The sequence below is a fragment of the Oenanthe melanoleuca genome, chromosome 21, assembly GCF_029582105.1.
Source record: "Oenanthe melanoleuca isolate GR-GAL-2019-014 chromosome 21, OMel1.0, whole genome shotgun sequence".
In the NCBI taxonomy this organism is placed as follows: Eukaryota; Metazoa; Chordata; class Aves; order Passeriformes; family Muscicapidae; genus Oenanthe; species Oenanthe melanoleuca.
In genome coordinates, this window is record NC_079354.1 from 2,221,804 (window position 1) to 2,236,489 (window position 14,686).

General features: G+C 50.8%; 2 protein-coding genes across 3 annotated transcripts; one reads left to right on the top strand and one right to left on the bottom strand.

Moving 5' to 3' along the window:
- Positions 1 to 721: 721 nt before the first annotated feature.
- On the top strand, positions 722 to 3,425 carry LOC130261693 (claudin-16-like). Its single transcript, XM_056508184.1, has 5 exons — positions 722 to 901; positions 1,189 to 1,291; positions 2,216 to 2,380; positions 2,594 to 2,785; positions 3,334 to 3,425. Exons 1-5 carry the CDS (start codon positions 722 to 724, stop codon positions 3,423 to 3,425), a joined length of 732 nt encoding a protein of 243 aa, XP_056364159.1.
- A 2,039-nt stretch (positions 3,426 to 5,464) lies between these two features.
- On the bottom strand, positions 5,465 to 14,686 carry YBX1 (Y-box binding protein 1). 2 transcript variants are annotated; one of them, XM_056508031.1, is made up of 8 exons: positions 14,315 to 14,686; positions 13,908 to 13,971; positions 10,636 to 10,669; positions 8,513 to 8,602; positions 7,993 to 8,295; positions 7,566 to 7,645; positions 7,199 to 7,476; positions 5,465 to 5,840 (listed from the first exon to the last, which is right to left on the bottom strand). In XM_056508031.1, the coding sequence occupies exons 1-7, from the start codon at positions 14,469 to 14,471 to the stop codon at positions 7,230 to 7,232; spliced, it is 975 nt and encodes a 324-aa protein (XP_056364006.1). In that variant the 5' UTR covers positions 14,472 to 14,686; the 3' UTR covers positions 5,465 to 5,840; positions 7,199 to 7,229. The 2 variants fall into 2 exon arrangements, with proteins under 2 accessions (XP_056364006.1, XP_056364007.1); XM_056508032.1 differs by having other exon boundaries at positions 7,199 to 7,464; positions 14,315 to 14,661.

Consider the following 14,686-nt stretch of genomic DNA (forward strand, 5'->3'; position numbering starts at 1 on the left):
CAAGTCTCCTTCTCATACCTTGGGCACAGCTCCCCTCTCTGCACAGCCCCTTCATCTAGGAATGGAAAACATCCATCTAGGATGGAAAACAAATGGTGCCATCTCTTCTGCTCTGTGGAAAGCTTTGGCAGCTCTTCAGGGCACCCACACCATGCCCCAGCCTTTTTCCCCTTGGAATGGGAGATGTGTCTTTGGCCTTGAGCTAAAGATTAGGACACCTCCTGGGACACTTCTTGTTCTCCAACCTGGACATTCAACACCTCAGAGCTTTCCTTGGAGTCAAAAACAAAAGCAAGAAAAGGCAGGGGATGTACCCACCAAGTCATATGGCAGGGATGGAGTCTCTAGAGGTTCTCTGGAGATGTGCTAAGGTCACAGATTTTTGTAGCAGCAGTCATTTGACAGTGGTTTCCAGCAGCTCTTGATTCCTAAAGGGCAAGTACTGATGGTTGGCAGCTTCTACTTGGAATAGAGGGAACCAATGTGGGAATGTCTTCACCACAAAATTACTGAGTCTAAAAGCTCTGTCTGCATGTAAACCTGGTGGCCCAACCTTGGCTGAGCATTTTGACAGCAAGTGAGCACTGTGAGACAGGACCCAGATGATTCCTAGGGATCCAGAGGATGCCTGGCCTTGGTGGCACTTTGTCCTTGGAAGATTGGGTCTGGAAGTAGCCAGAGCAGAGTTGGTGAACATCTGTGTGCCCTTGCAGGTCACCCCATGAGTGCAGCCCTGCAGGTGACAGCATTTGGGCTCGCTCTTCTCTCAACACTCTTCCTGCTCCTGGCCACGTGCACAGACTGCTGGATGGTCAATGCTGATGACAGCTTGGAGGTGAGCACAGAAATCACCTGGAAGGTGAGCAGAGTAGCCACCTTTAAGATGAGCATCATCCTCAAGGTGAGCAGGTGAGAGCAAGGTGGGTGCCTTGCCATCCATGAGGTTGCACCATGTTTCCACAGGCTTGGAAAAGGGACACAGTGGGACAAACCCACTGCTTTTTGAGTTGAAGCATTAGACAATTACAGAGATAGAGGGATGGAGAGGAGAAAACAGAGAGCAGGTATGGGCAGGAAGTCCAGGTGTAGTGGTGGGAGCCTGAAACCTGCCCTGCTGGGCTGGGAGATCCATGGGAAGCTGGGGAGACTCTAGTGCTTTTTGCATGAGTGCCTTTCTCCTGCTTGCAGGTAAGTCACAAATGCCGGGGCCTGTGGAGAGAGTGTGTCACCAACATGCAGGATGGGGTCAGGACCTGTGACCAGTATGACTCCATTCTGGCTGACCACCCAGGTGAGATGACCTGGCCTGGAGGCATTTCTTAAGTTCACAGCTCAGAGTCTTCTGGAAAGGGAAGTGGGACAGTGATTTTCACTTCATCAAGCTGCCCTTTGTCAGTCAGCCACACCAGCCTAGGGCTGCTCTTGGTCTCTTGCCCCAACAGCCTTGGCAGCAGCTCGGGGCTCAGTCAGAGCTGCCATGGGGTCATCAGGCAGGAAAGAGGCTGTGGAGCTGTGCCACCTCATGGCAAATCTGCTCCAGCACATAGAGCTGAGGATTTGCAGCCCACCATGCTTCAGGCAGAGCAAGGACATTCCCACTGGCCAAGGACTCATGCCCACAGCTCAGGGACAGTCACATCAGGGTAGGGACATTTCTTCTGACCTGCACAGGGCACATCAAGCCCTGCAGAGGGAACCATGACATGGAACAGCACAGATTCAGGCAGTGAAGGAAAGTATTTGGTATGGACTAAGGGGGGCTGCCAGCTTGCTCTGGGGAGAATGGAGCTTTGCAGGGCACAGTCCCATCACAGCTGGTGATGTGATCCATGCCAGCTCTTGTTTTTTATTGCTATATTGACATCTGCTGTTGGAGGAAACTTGGAGGAAAAAACCAGTGTGGACAGCAGTGTCTTCTGCTCAAGAATGGCTTGAGCAGGTGACCACATACCAGGTGCTGATGGGTATACCTTGAGCTGTTTGGTTTCTTCAGCTGGCCTAATCATGGGTTTAAGTCCTTATTAAGTTTCTGATGAGCTTGTTGAGCACCTTCCCTTGGCCCATGGCAGGGATGGAATAGGTGGGCTCCAGTGAGATGGCCACTGGTGAGCTGGGGGCTCTGAAAAGGACATGGGCATAAATCTGGAGTGGAGAGACCTGTTCCTTTGATTATTCCTCATTCCCATTTCTGGTTGTTTTTACCTTCCCTGCCCAGTGAAGATCGTGGTGACACGGACCCTGATGATCACAGCAGATCTCCTGGCTGGCCTGGCTTTGGCTACACTGGTCCTTGGGCTCGACTGCATCACGTTCTTCAAGGAAGATCCTGGTGTCAAACTGAAGATGTGCTATGGAGCTGGAGCTACACTCGGTGCTGGCAGTGCGTGGCTGGGAGCAGACACACCTCGTGTCCCACAGGGATTGGGGGAGTGGGGGAGCCAGCAGCCCCCTCCCAGGGGCTGGGGGAGTGTGGGAGCAGGGGGAGCCAGCAGCCCCCCTCCCAAGGGCTGGGAGAGTGTGGGAGAATGAGGAGCCAGCAGCCCCCCTCCCAGGGGGTTCTGTGGTTCTTTTTAACAAGCCCCATTCCTCCTAGGCATGCTGGGGCTCACAGGCTCTGTGTGGTATGCAGTGGATGTCTACGTGGAGAGGGCCATGCTGGTGTCACACAATATATTCCTGGGAGTCCACTATGACTTTGGGTGGTCCTGCTGGCTGGGAATGGCTGGCTCCACTGGCTGCTTTGTGGCATCTGTCCTGCTGACCTGCTGCCTCTCTGCCTGCACAGGTCAGTCTGTCTCATTCCACCCCATCCTATCTCAAGTAGCTTTTTGCCCTGCAGGTGTAAGGGGTGAAGGAGCAGCTCAAGGGGCACAGGGGCTTTTTGCAGGGTCCAGCCTAACCAAGGGGGACCCCTCTGTGCCCAGCCTGTGTCCTTTGGGTAAGGAGGCTACACAAGGCAGAACAGGGCTGAGTCAGAGGCCCCATAAACCCTATACAGGCATGAAGAGGGTCCATCACATCTGTGGGCCTCCAGGTCCTGGTGAAGATGTGCTGATGAACCCTCAAAGCAGAGCTGTGCTGGAGCTGAATCCCTGTCAGCCAAAGCCTGAGCCAGTGGCTGCAGGGATGTGCTGGTTGAAAAACAGCCCCACCACCAGGGACACTGGGCAGGTGATGCCTCCCCAGATGTCATCTCCATCCTGTGCCTGGTCCCATGACAGGGAAGTTAACCCTGCTGGCTGTCCATTTCTCCTGCTGTGTCCCCAGGCTGTGGCAGTCCCAAGTCACCCTGTAACTGCCAGCCCTGACACATCCCCAACTGTTTCCTGCCAGCCCCCAGCAGCCGCTGTCAGCCCCAGAGGCACCCCCAGCCCCAGGGCCGAGCAGGCACCAGCAAGATGTATGCCATGGATTCCCGTGTGTGATGGCCAGCAGCACCTCCTGCAGCTGATATGGGACATCTCCCTGCCAGTCTGACCCCATTAAAGCACTGGCACCTCTACTAAGACATTTCTGCAGCTGCTTCCAGGCTCTGACACAGCCAGCTGGCTGCTAAAAGTGAGGGCAGTGCAGCAGTCAGCCAGGGAAGGGATTTTCCTCACTTCCAGACAGGTTTCATGAAAATAAATTCCAGAAAGTGTTGCTTTAAGAAAAGATGTCCCTGTTCCCTGGGAAAGCTGTCAGGGCACTGAAGGAAGTTGCTCCTCTGCCATTGCTCAGCCCATGCTTTGGGGAATTCAGTGGGAAGCCTTTTCTGCACAGAGCAGCACTGACTCCGTGTGGCTGGTTCCTTGGTTCCTCCCACACCAACCCCACTGGAAACAAAGGATGGTACAAGGTTTGTGCTCAAAAACTGGGTAAAAACAGGAGTCTGGAACACTTAGTTACCAATGTTTTCATGAGGGTCATGAAGGAACATCAAAGCCATACACACAGACACAAGGAGGTGAGTCAGTCTGAAGCCTGATGGAGATGCTCTACCAGCAGAGTGGGATTTTTAAGTTCACACAAAATGTGAATTCTGTTTTCCAAGTGAATTATCTTTCAGCACTTAGGTAAACAAACCAGAACCTGAAACCACCACCAACTCAATCCCCACCACCCTCAATTACTGAGTGCTGGTTTTGGCCTCATTCCCCCACCTCTCACCCCAAGCTAAGCACAGACACCATCCTACACAGGGAAAGCCAGCAGCAGCTCCCCAGCACTGTCACCCTGAGAGGCAGAAGTCCCAAGCAGATGGTGATGCAGGGGCACAGCCAGGACCCAAAACAGGTGTGAAGACTGCAGTCCCCCTCCTGCAGCCCAGCCAGGCTGCCAAGCACCTGCCTGCAGAACCTAGAGGAGCTGTAAGGGTCCTCTTGAGCCATCTGCCCCCTCACATGAAGCCAAAAGGCAGCAGAGCTGTTGTTTATTGCAGGTTCTCACACTTCTGCCAGCCAGCATGTCCCTGTCATCAGCAACAGCCCAGGGACCTGGGGAAGGAGAAAATCCAAACACTAAGCGACAGAATGGAGCAGAGATGAGATTTTGCTGTCAAACAGCAGTGTCTGGAGGGCAGGATGCTCACAGATGGCACAGCCAGGGGATGGGCAGCTGGGAGCATTAGAAGGTGCTTGGAAAGAGCAAAGCCTGGAGCACTGGGACTGGGGTGATTGGGACACTGGAGGCCACAGGAAATTTATTAAGAGCACAGAGCTCACTGTAATGTGCAAAGGTCCCAAAAGCTGCCATGGCACAGCCACCCTCTCCTGCAGCTGCTCTGCAGTGGCTCTGAGGGGTGTTGGCACAGCTGGGCACAAAGGTGAGCCCCAGGAGGGGCAGCCCCCCCTCACCAGTTGTTACCACGGCACTGGGGTGCAGCCCAAGCCGGTTTTGGCAGGAGGCACAGCACAGCTCCGTGCTGCTGCACCCCTGGGGCACAGCTGGCCCTGCAGTGCACTCATGAGCAATTGTGCTATAGCACAGCCCCAGGGACAAGCTGGGATTTTTTGGAATCTAGAACCTGGCACAAGTTCCCCAGAGCAGCTGTGGCTGCCCCATCCCTGGAAGTGTTCAGGGAGCTTGGACAGGCCTTGGAGCAGCCTGGGATGGTGGAAGGTGTCCCTGCCCCACTGACAGGGTATGGGATGAGGAGAGCTTTAACATTCCTCCCTCCAACCCAAACCAGTGTGGGATTCTACCACTGTTGTGCTCTATTCCAGCAAGGACACAGCCAAGCTGTTCCAGCAAACAGCTCCTGAACACTGGGCAGGCACCAGGCACTCCCACCCCTCTGTGCCTGCCCATCCTTCTCCAGTGGGACTCAATTGCATCTTCATTGGTTTTTTTACTTCAGTTTTTCTGTTTTACCCCAGCACCCTGTATGCCCAAAGAGTAAAGCAGTCATTTTTCTTCCAAAACTTTTTACAAATACTTAAAACCCTTTCACACAAAAGCAGGTTTAACACTTAAGCACACGTGGTAACTCTTTAAGACCTTTATTAACAGATGCTTGCAGTTTGACTTGAAAAAATCAGGCGTATATTTCATACAAATTAAAAATGAGGTTCTTAAAAATCTCAACGTGACCAGATATGAAACAATTTACAAACTTTTAAAGGTATATTGAGAAAAAACAGGCTTTTAAAAAACGTGTTTATCATTTCCAAAAAGAGAATTCTTTAGGTAAAAATAATAAAAACCCCATGCTGCATAGATAATGCAGATAGTTCTAGTAATCTGGTCAACAGCAAAAAGCAAGCACTTAAGGTCTTCAGTTCCAATTCTTTTGTTCATTTCTTATTGCTGGAATTTCATTTTCTGCTTCATTTCTTAAAGTCTTTTCTTTGATGACTAAACTGAAAAAGAGGAGAAAAAAAAAAAAAGCTGATCAGACAGGTGACACAGGGTTACAGGAGTGCTTTGCCTACCAAGACTCACCTGCAACATGGAAATTCACCCTAAGCTGCCTGTCCCAAGCTCACAGGCCAACTCTCACTAGCCACTGCTCCTTGTCAGCCCCACCCCAGCCCCCTGCAACCACAGCAGCCACTCTCCCACAGGACCAATGCCAAGGACCCCAGAGAGAGCAGTCAGCAGCTTAAATCCAAAGGGATCCCTCTGCTCATGGGCAGGGCTGCTGCCACCAGGCTCTGCTGACTTTCAGCCACTGCTCAGAGCACAGAAATGAAACCCAGTATTCTCCAGTGCTACCAGGCAGCAAAGGGAACCAAGGTGCCATTGTGGCATCCTTTTGAAGCCTATGTTCTAAGAATTCATCCAGGAGGTGTTGACCACAAAGATGAATACCAGGATACAACAAATGTTCACCCAAAGTGCAGAGAGATCACTGCAGCACAGCCTGGACAGTGACTGAACGATCCATCTGCAATTAGAACATGAAGCACTCCATGCAGACCAAGTCCCCAAACTCCACAGAAGGGAGAGGCTACAGCTGCTGCAAATACTGAGCCTTCTCCCAACCCAACTCCTCCAGCCCTGTCCATCCCACCAGTGTGAGCACTCAGTCTGCTCCCACTACAGCCTAAAGGCCTCTTCCACTTTCCTTCCCTCCAGGTAATGAGCAAGGAGCAAGTGACAAAAGGAATGGGATACACACACGGGTGACCCTCAGGAGTCAGCACCAAAGAAGCCCCAATTGCAGACAGGCTCCCTTGCAACTAACCCAGCCTCTGGCCCCTGCCCACAACCCTCCTGAGCCCACACCTCAGCACTGCAACACAGCTCCCCCTTCTCTGACAAAAGCACCAATTTCTACCAGTTTTTCCAGTTGCTCCTGAGACACTCCTGCTAATTCCACATCACATTTACAGAAATGGATGCTGAGGTCTCAGTGCCATCCCCTCCCTCTGTAGGGACTCAGCTCAGGCACTGATGGAGCCAGGTAAATCCCAGCACATGCTTCTCCTGACTACTCTCAAACCTTTACATTTGCACTGCTTCAATTTCTGAGTGAGCAGAGACTGCTGTACACCTGAACTACCACACACAGCCAAGATTTAAAGTGTAACAGCATTCCATCAATGACAATTAAAGCTTGTAACTAAGTCCTCCCAGTTAGCTGGCACTGACACAACAAAGCAGGTGGACACAGATCTGCACTGACACATCAGTTCCAGCACCCAAGAGCCCAAACCTTGCAAGGCACAAACACAAAGTAACAGAAGCAGAGGCATCCCCAGCCCTGCTGACACACCCGGATGATGGTAGAGATGTTAAGCCGGTGTTTACTCAGCCCCGCCCTGCTCAGCCTCGGGAGCGGACGTGTTCTCAGCTGCTGGTTCGGCTGTCTTCGTCTCTTTGCCATCTTGTGGTTTAGGGTTCTCTGGGCGTCTGCGTCGGTAGTTGAAATTACGGCGGTACCGACGTTGAGGTGGCTGCTGACTTTGGGTTTCATCCCCTTGGTTCTCTTTATCTTCTTCATTTCCATCCTCTCTGGGCTGTCTTTGACGAGGAGGACCCCTGAAAGTCAAGCTAGGCTTTAACCATGCAGCACCTGAGCATCGCCGCGTCCCGGCTCTGCTGCTCAACAAGGCAGAGAGCAGCAGCTCCCTGCAGCCTACCTGCGGAACCTTGGTCTGTAACCCCGGTACATGTTTTGCCTGACTGGTCTGCCGTCTCCTGCACCCTGGTTGTCAGCACCCTGCAAGACATCAGGCCACAGACCCCTCAGCCCCAACCAGAAATGTGCCAACTCCACAGCTTGTCACGCTGCGAGGGAGGAGCTGGAAGGTTGTCAGTTCAGTCAAGGTGGACAGCAGATCTAGGGAACAGGCGGCCACACGATGGACAATCCTCCAGTTAATCACACAAACTGAAACACTCTGCTTTTTAGAAGCTGTAACACGAAGACCTTCAGCTACTTCATTTCACACTACTGCCAAACCTTACCAAAATCATCTGGAGTACCTACAAGAAGTGTCAAATGTGCATCCCATCACCCTGCTCCAAAGCAAGCAAGCCCGTTTAGATCACGCCAGGCAGTGTTACCTCCACTATCTCTCCCTGAACGGGAGGGTTGGAATACTGTGGACGACGCCCGTAGGGCCTACGCATATAGTAAGGTGGGTACCGCCGCCTGCGATAGGGACGGCGCTGCTGGCCTTGGCCTTCTGGGATGTTCTCTGCTCCTTCGTTCTTTTCCCCACTCTCACTGTTCTGATAGTTCTGCTGGTAGTTGCGTGGAGGACCCCTACGACGTGGGTATCGTCTGTAATGGTTACGGTCTGCTGCGTATTTACTGCCCTGCACTGGAACTCCACCAGGTCCTGTGACATTGGCTGCCTCCGCGCCCTAGAGAGTGGAAACAGCGTTAGGGAAATCGCCACCAGCCCACAGCTGCAGCACAACACTCTATACTGAGCAAAAATTTACATCCACATTGGGAACAAATGAAAAACCAATCACCTCCTTGGATGTCATGAGGCATCAACTCAAACCACAGGCACCACACCAAAGCCTGCAATCTGAGTTTTCCACGAGCACTCTGACACCCAAAAGATGTGTTTACCTTTTCTCCCTCAACCACATCAAACTCCACGGTCTCTCCATCTCCTACGCTGCGGAGGTACTTCCTGGGGTTATTCTTCTTTATGGCAGTCTAACAACACAACAGTGCAGGCACAGCATAAGAATACAAAGGAAGAATTTATTTTTTTTTTAAGATTACTAAAAACTCAATTTTTTTATCTTAGGAGAAAGACCTGTACTCCTGAAAAAGCAAGTGAATCACTGGGAAAATCCAGGAAGTCAGAAAATGTACCTGTATTACAGTCTGCACTATCTGAAATCTGCAAAGCTTTTCCACTGACTGGAAGCCTCTCAACATGCTGTCTGCAGGCTATAAAGGCAGCTTGAAAAGAAAAAGGTGAACTCCCACACCACACTGGCTAAAGGATTCCTAATCAGAGTTTAAGATTCAACATCACTATGATAGTTATGCATTCCTCTGAAGCCTATACACCAATATATCAGCCTTTCCATTCCCATTTTGGATTTCCAGCCATTATTTCCCACACAGCACAGGACACAGCAGCTTCTGTGTTCCATACTCTGTAAACATAAAAATGGCCAGGTATCAAGAGATCTCCTCCTCCAAGGCTTCCAACACCATAGTTTCTATCACAGGACTAACCAATTAATCCTGAATCTACTCCAGTCCTGCACAACAAGGATTGGCCTTTTCCAGGTGTCAGCACCAGACAATCCTCTGTATCAGTGGCCACTTGTCAAACATCATTACTAGAACAGACTCAGTTTTCAGTGCTCTGCAGCACTAGATGAGATCTTCAACAAACAAGTTAATATCCAATACACAGCTCAGCCATGAGAGCATGGCTTGTCAAACATTTTAACTGAAGGGGAACAAAAGTGCTTTAACATAAATACCTGCCACATAATTTCATTACATTTTTTGCCCCTAAACTGAACAAAATCACAGGAAAAACATGCCCACAAGTATCAGGAACTTTAAGGAAAGCTCTATTACAATAGCAGCCTGTCCAACAGATTTTTGTGACACCTGAGCTATCTAACAGGAATGGAAAAAAGCATACACAGCTATAACATCTCAAACAACCTGGTTTCTTTCAGATTAGAGCCCTATAACTGTTTTATTGTAAAAAATATTACACTAAAACTAATCATGACCCAACAGTTATTTCAGAAACACAGACAGTAGCTCCATGGCAAGTCCTGTAACACAACCAGTAAGTCAAGGTCACTCACAGGTGACTCTACTTGCCAATTGGGTGTGAAAGCTTCCCCTCAGGGTATGTATAACCTCTCACAAAGCAGTGCCTCTAAAAGCTGGCGATTCAGACAAAGAACAAGCAAGGAGCTGAGAGATGATACACACAAAACACTTTCCAGGCATTGCTTTTCCCTTCCTTTGTGTTACCATCAGCAGCACATCCCTAACCTGAGACAAAGAATGACCCATGGACTCCCTAAATACCAGAAGTAAACCAGGCTCCACTAAGAATTCTTTGTAGGCTGCTTACTAATGAGATACTGAGCCAGAAAGGGCAAAAATCAAATTGCTGACCACAGACAGGCTTGCAATTCAGACAAGGAACTGAACTAAGGCAAACCTGCTCCATGAAGTAAGACACAGGTGTGATGTGCAGTCTTGGTCTATTTTCCAGAGGCTTATCTGTTTGCTATACATTATATCTAAGGATATGTATAAGTTAAACTGAAAAGCCTAAAATGTTTGTAGACTTCCACTGAAAGCCTAGAGCAATAAAATACAGAATTTTGCCAAGGAAAAAAAAAAAGCTTCATTGGCACTTCATCTCTCAGTTCAACTAATTTCTCTCCCTGCTGCAAGCTTTTCATTGAACTTATTTCCAGATGCTTAACCACTGTATGAATCCACAAGGTGACTGGATCCAAGCAGTTATCCCCAAGCCATGCTGGCAGCCAGTGCAATTCTCATCACTCTACACCATCAGCCCACTCAGCCAATATGCAAAACCCTAATATGCAAGCAGGCTCTACTTGCAATGCAACCAAAAATCAGTTGTGTGTCCATGTAACAGTGAAAATGCAAGGCTCTTCCACAACTTCAATCCTACTTAAATGGGTCAGACAGTCAATTGGGAATATGTTTCAGTTTCAAGGAAATCTTACCTGATGGACAAAAACATCTTCCTTGGTGTCATTCCTGCAAGACAACAGGAAATTGAAATTCGTGAATAAAATGCACAGTAAATTAAAAATGCAGTTGTTTGGTACAGAACCAAAATGCAGATCTATCATAACAGGCTTTGAGCATTACTCCTCAACATGCTCTCAACTAGTTCCTATCAGCTTACTGTGTGTAGGAAGGAGATCAGCAGGCAGCTTACACAAAGTGCAAAGCACATGCTGAAGGTTCAGTAAGGCACTCACTGCTGCACACCTCCCATCAATGGAGATGTTTGAACAGCTGACAGGGACCACACACTCCTTCCCTGCAGTGTTCTGGGGGAGACTGGCTACTGCAGCTTCTGGAAGCAGCTCTGCCACTGGAGCCTCTCATCCCCTGAGCCTCAATGTTTCACTCACCTGAGGAACAGCAACACCAGCTGCCCATGAAGGCAGCTCAGTCAATCAAGCCTTGGTCTCCCCTCTCAAGAAACAGGAAACAGCTCAGGTTTGTATCTGTAAGGAGCCAGGAGCACCCAGCCTCCAGCACGACCCTGGCAGAGCTTCCACAGCTGCCAGCATCCCCAGCAATCACAGCTCAGTACCAGCCTCACTCAGAAGAGGTACAGAGATACCCTTGCACTGCTTGGAGCTGCACAAGCCATGTTCCCCTCTCCTGCAGCATGGACATCCCAGCTCCCATCACACCAACCCACCCTCACTGCAGAGCTAAGTTTCATTACTGCATGAAAAAGTTTGAATCAACAGCAAAGTGGCTTTTATTTCCTAGAATGACTGGTTAAAGACAGAAGCAATTTTGTGTGAAAACATGCTCTGAACTGAGTGCCCATAGCTAGTGGTAACAGAATACTTGGGTTGGTTTTTAGTAGGATAAAGCCAGGTGCTCCTCACCCCAGCTTTAAAAGTAAGAATTGACAATTAAACCTCTTCCAGAAACTCCACCCAAGCTATAGCTATTCTGTCAGACATCACCAGTAAAAGTAAGTCCTCTTGTTTCTTCTTGAAATTGATGCCTATAGACCTCAAAGGTTACTGGAAGAGGCAGCCAAAAGGCAGCAGAGCAGAGACATTCTGATCTCATCTCCAAGGCCTCAGGATGCAGCACCCAGAAGTCCTTGCAAAGCCAAAGCTGAAAGACTCTTCTTCAAAACACAAGGTCCAAATCGCTGAAAACTTTCACAAGAGAACAGTAACATGTTTCTAGTAAAAATGCTGAGCACCTTCCTTCATCCTCAGCTGAAGAACACTGGCAGGAAGTGCTCATCCACAAGTGTGGATGCTTTGTACTTCTGCCCAAGTTCAATTCTGGACAACCAGACCAGACACTTGTTTTTAAAATCCTTTTTCAAAACGGTTTCTGTTCAAGAGGACATGGGAGTTTTGGCCTGACAACTGACTGGGTCACAGAGAGCTCAGTGAGTCAAGTGAAAAACACACCAGGCCATTTCACAGCCTCAAACACCAGGACACCACTCCCAATGCTGTATTCCAGCAAGCACATCTGGAAGCAGCAAGCATGCAGTCATGTGGACAGGACCACCACTTTTACAAATAAAATTTGGAAGAGTACAAGAGAAACACCCATTGTGAAGGCTGAACAAGTCACTTAGCTGATCTTTGTACTACACCACTCTTCCATTCACATCTTTTATCCACCAGAATATATTGGACAAAGGGAGAGAGACAAGCAGACAGACTAAGAAGATGCCAAGTCCAGCAGGACACAAATACCACACCAGACAGTGCAGCTCCAGTTCTGGTACAGACCAAGCCAGCAGCTTTTGCACATCTACTTGTTATTTTGGCAAACATGAGGAACAACCATCAAAGACCCAGAATTCAAACTCCTTCCTATTTTGGAACACAATCACACTTCTAACATTAAAAACACACAGAAAATACCTGAAGTGAGCATGCACCTACATCAAAGCTCATTTCAGTTCCAAAGTCTCACTTTATCTGAAAGCACACCTGTCTAAAGCAGAGCCATGCAAGGGCAGGAGCTCGTGCACAGCTTCCCTGCAGCCAGGCAAAGATTCCAGAGCTGAGGAAATGTCCTCCCCTTCAGTTAGCAGGCTCTAATCTCTTGATAATACGAGATCATGCTGGGTTTCTCATTACAAATGGCAAGCTCAGGGATTAAACAGCTGCCAAAGTAATGACTGGGGAAGCTACTCGGATGTCTCAACTAGCTGCTGATGCTTCCCTGCTTGACTGACATCACAGAACATTTTCACTACTGAGGGAACAGGAAAAGCCTTCCCTCGAGGTGGGGTTTGTGGCTGGGATTTGGGAGGCGTTTCCAAGGCCAGAGACACGACAGCTCCCGGCACTGGTGACTGCACAACACCGGGGGCTGAAGCATGGTGTGAACAATGCAAACTGGGCAGACTGGGAGGCAAGTTTGTAAAGCTGCAGACAAAAAAACCAATTCAGGAGCTTGACAGATAATTCAAGCTAGTTCACAAAGTAACAGGCAGGTCAAAAAGGCAATGTTTAAACCAAATACAAACAAAAAGGTCAAATAATAACACTATACTTGCTAGCCTAAAGGGAGATTCCCCAGTTTTTGCCACATTCTGAGACTGGGGAGTTTAAGCACCACCAATTAAGGGAAAGAACTCTGGCAACACTCCGGGGAGGCCTCCCCAACCAATGGGGCCATAAATTGCCCATTTTTAAAAATCTTGTTTGCAGAGCACTTCCTCTCCCTGACAGGCCTACTTTAGGTATTTACACAATCCCCACAGCACTCAAGTTATTCTTTCACATCAACTACTATCATAGAAAGAACCTTCTAGCCTCTTGTTTCATGAGACCCATCTATACACCTCAGTGTGGTATCAGACCGTGTGAGCTGTGCTCCTTTTGCTGCTCCCGCATGTTGAGGGTGTCCTCATTAGAGCATGTTTTAACTACCAAGTGCTCAAAGCCATTTTTGCTTGCATTGACTGCACTTCACACAGGACTTTAAATAAATACTGTGTGTGCTGACAGCCAGTACACTCAAGAAGGGAAAAAACCCCAACCTAAAACACCATGAATGAAAGGACCATAATGCAAGACACATCGAGACGCTTCGAGAGCGCGGCTCTTACCCAGATTAAAGGACTCAAAAGCCAACCAGGGGCCAGAAACCCCGGGGTGGAGAAAGGGAGCATCTCAGCAGCTCCTTCTGCCGAGGCCCGGCCGCCCCCCGGCCGCCTGTCACCGCGCCGCGCCCCCTCCCCGCGGCCCCGCCGCCGGCCGCTCACCTGTTGATGAAGCCGTAACCGTTCCTCACGTTGAACCATTTCACTGTTCCCAAAACCTTCGTTGCTGCGGGAGAGGGGCACAGGGGGAAGGAGGGGAGGGGAGGGAGCGGCGCGTCAGGGGCACGTGGCGGGGCGCGCGCACAAAGGCCCCGCGTGGCGGACATCTTGCGCCGCCCCGCCCCCACCCCGGCACGCGGGGCCGGCGGCGCGCGGGGAGCGCGGCGGAGGGGGGCGAGTAACGGCCGCGGCGCGCGCCGCCGGGAGCGCGCGCGGGGGGCGCGCGCCGCCCCTCGGGGAATTGGGGAGGGGTGGGGGGGAAAGGGAGCGCGCGCCACCCTCAGCCATGGCGGGGGAGGGGCAGGGGATCGGGGCTCCCCACCCACCCCGAGACCCCAGGCTGCCCTCACCGATGACCTTCTTGTCCCCGCCAGCGGGAGGCGCCGCCGAGGCCAGGCCGCTGCCCCCGTTCCCGGTCCCGCCGTTTGGCTTGGAGTCGGCGGGGGCGGCGGGGGCCGCCGCGGGGACGGGGGCGGCGGGCGGCTGGGTCTCGGCCTCGCTGCTCATGGCGGCGGCTGTTCGGTGCGGACGGTGGTGGTGACTGCTGTTTGCGCCGCCTCCCGCGGTGTGATGGTGACTGAGGCCGGCCGTGGGGGGGGGGGGGGCTGCTCCCTGCTCCGGGCTCGCTGAGCTCCGCTCTCCGCTCCCGATACCGATCGAACTGGCCACAATGGCGGCGCGCACCGGCTAGCCACCCCGCGCGCCCCGCCCGCGCGCGCCGC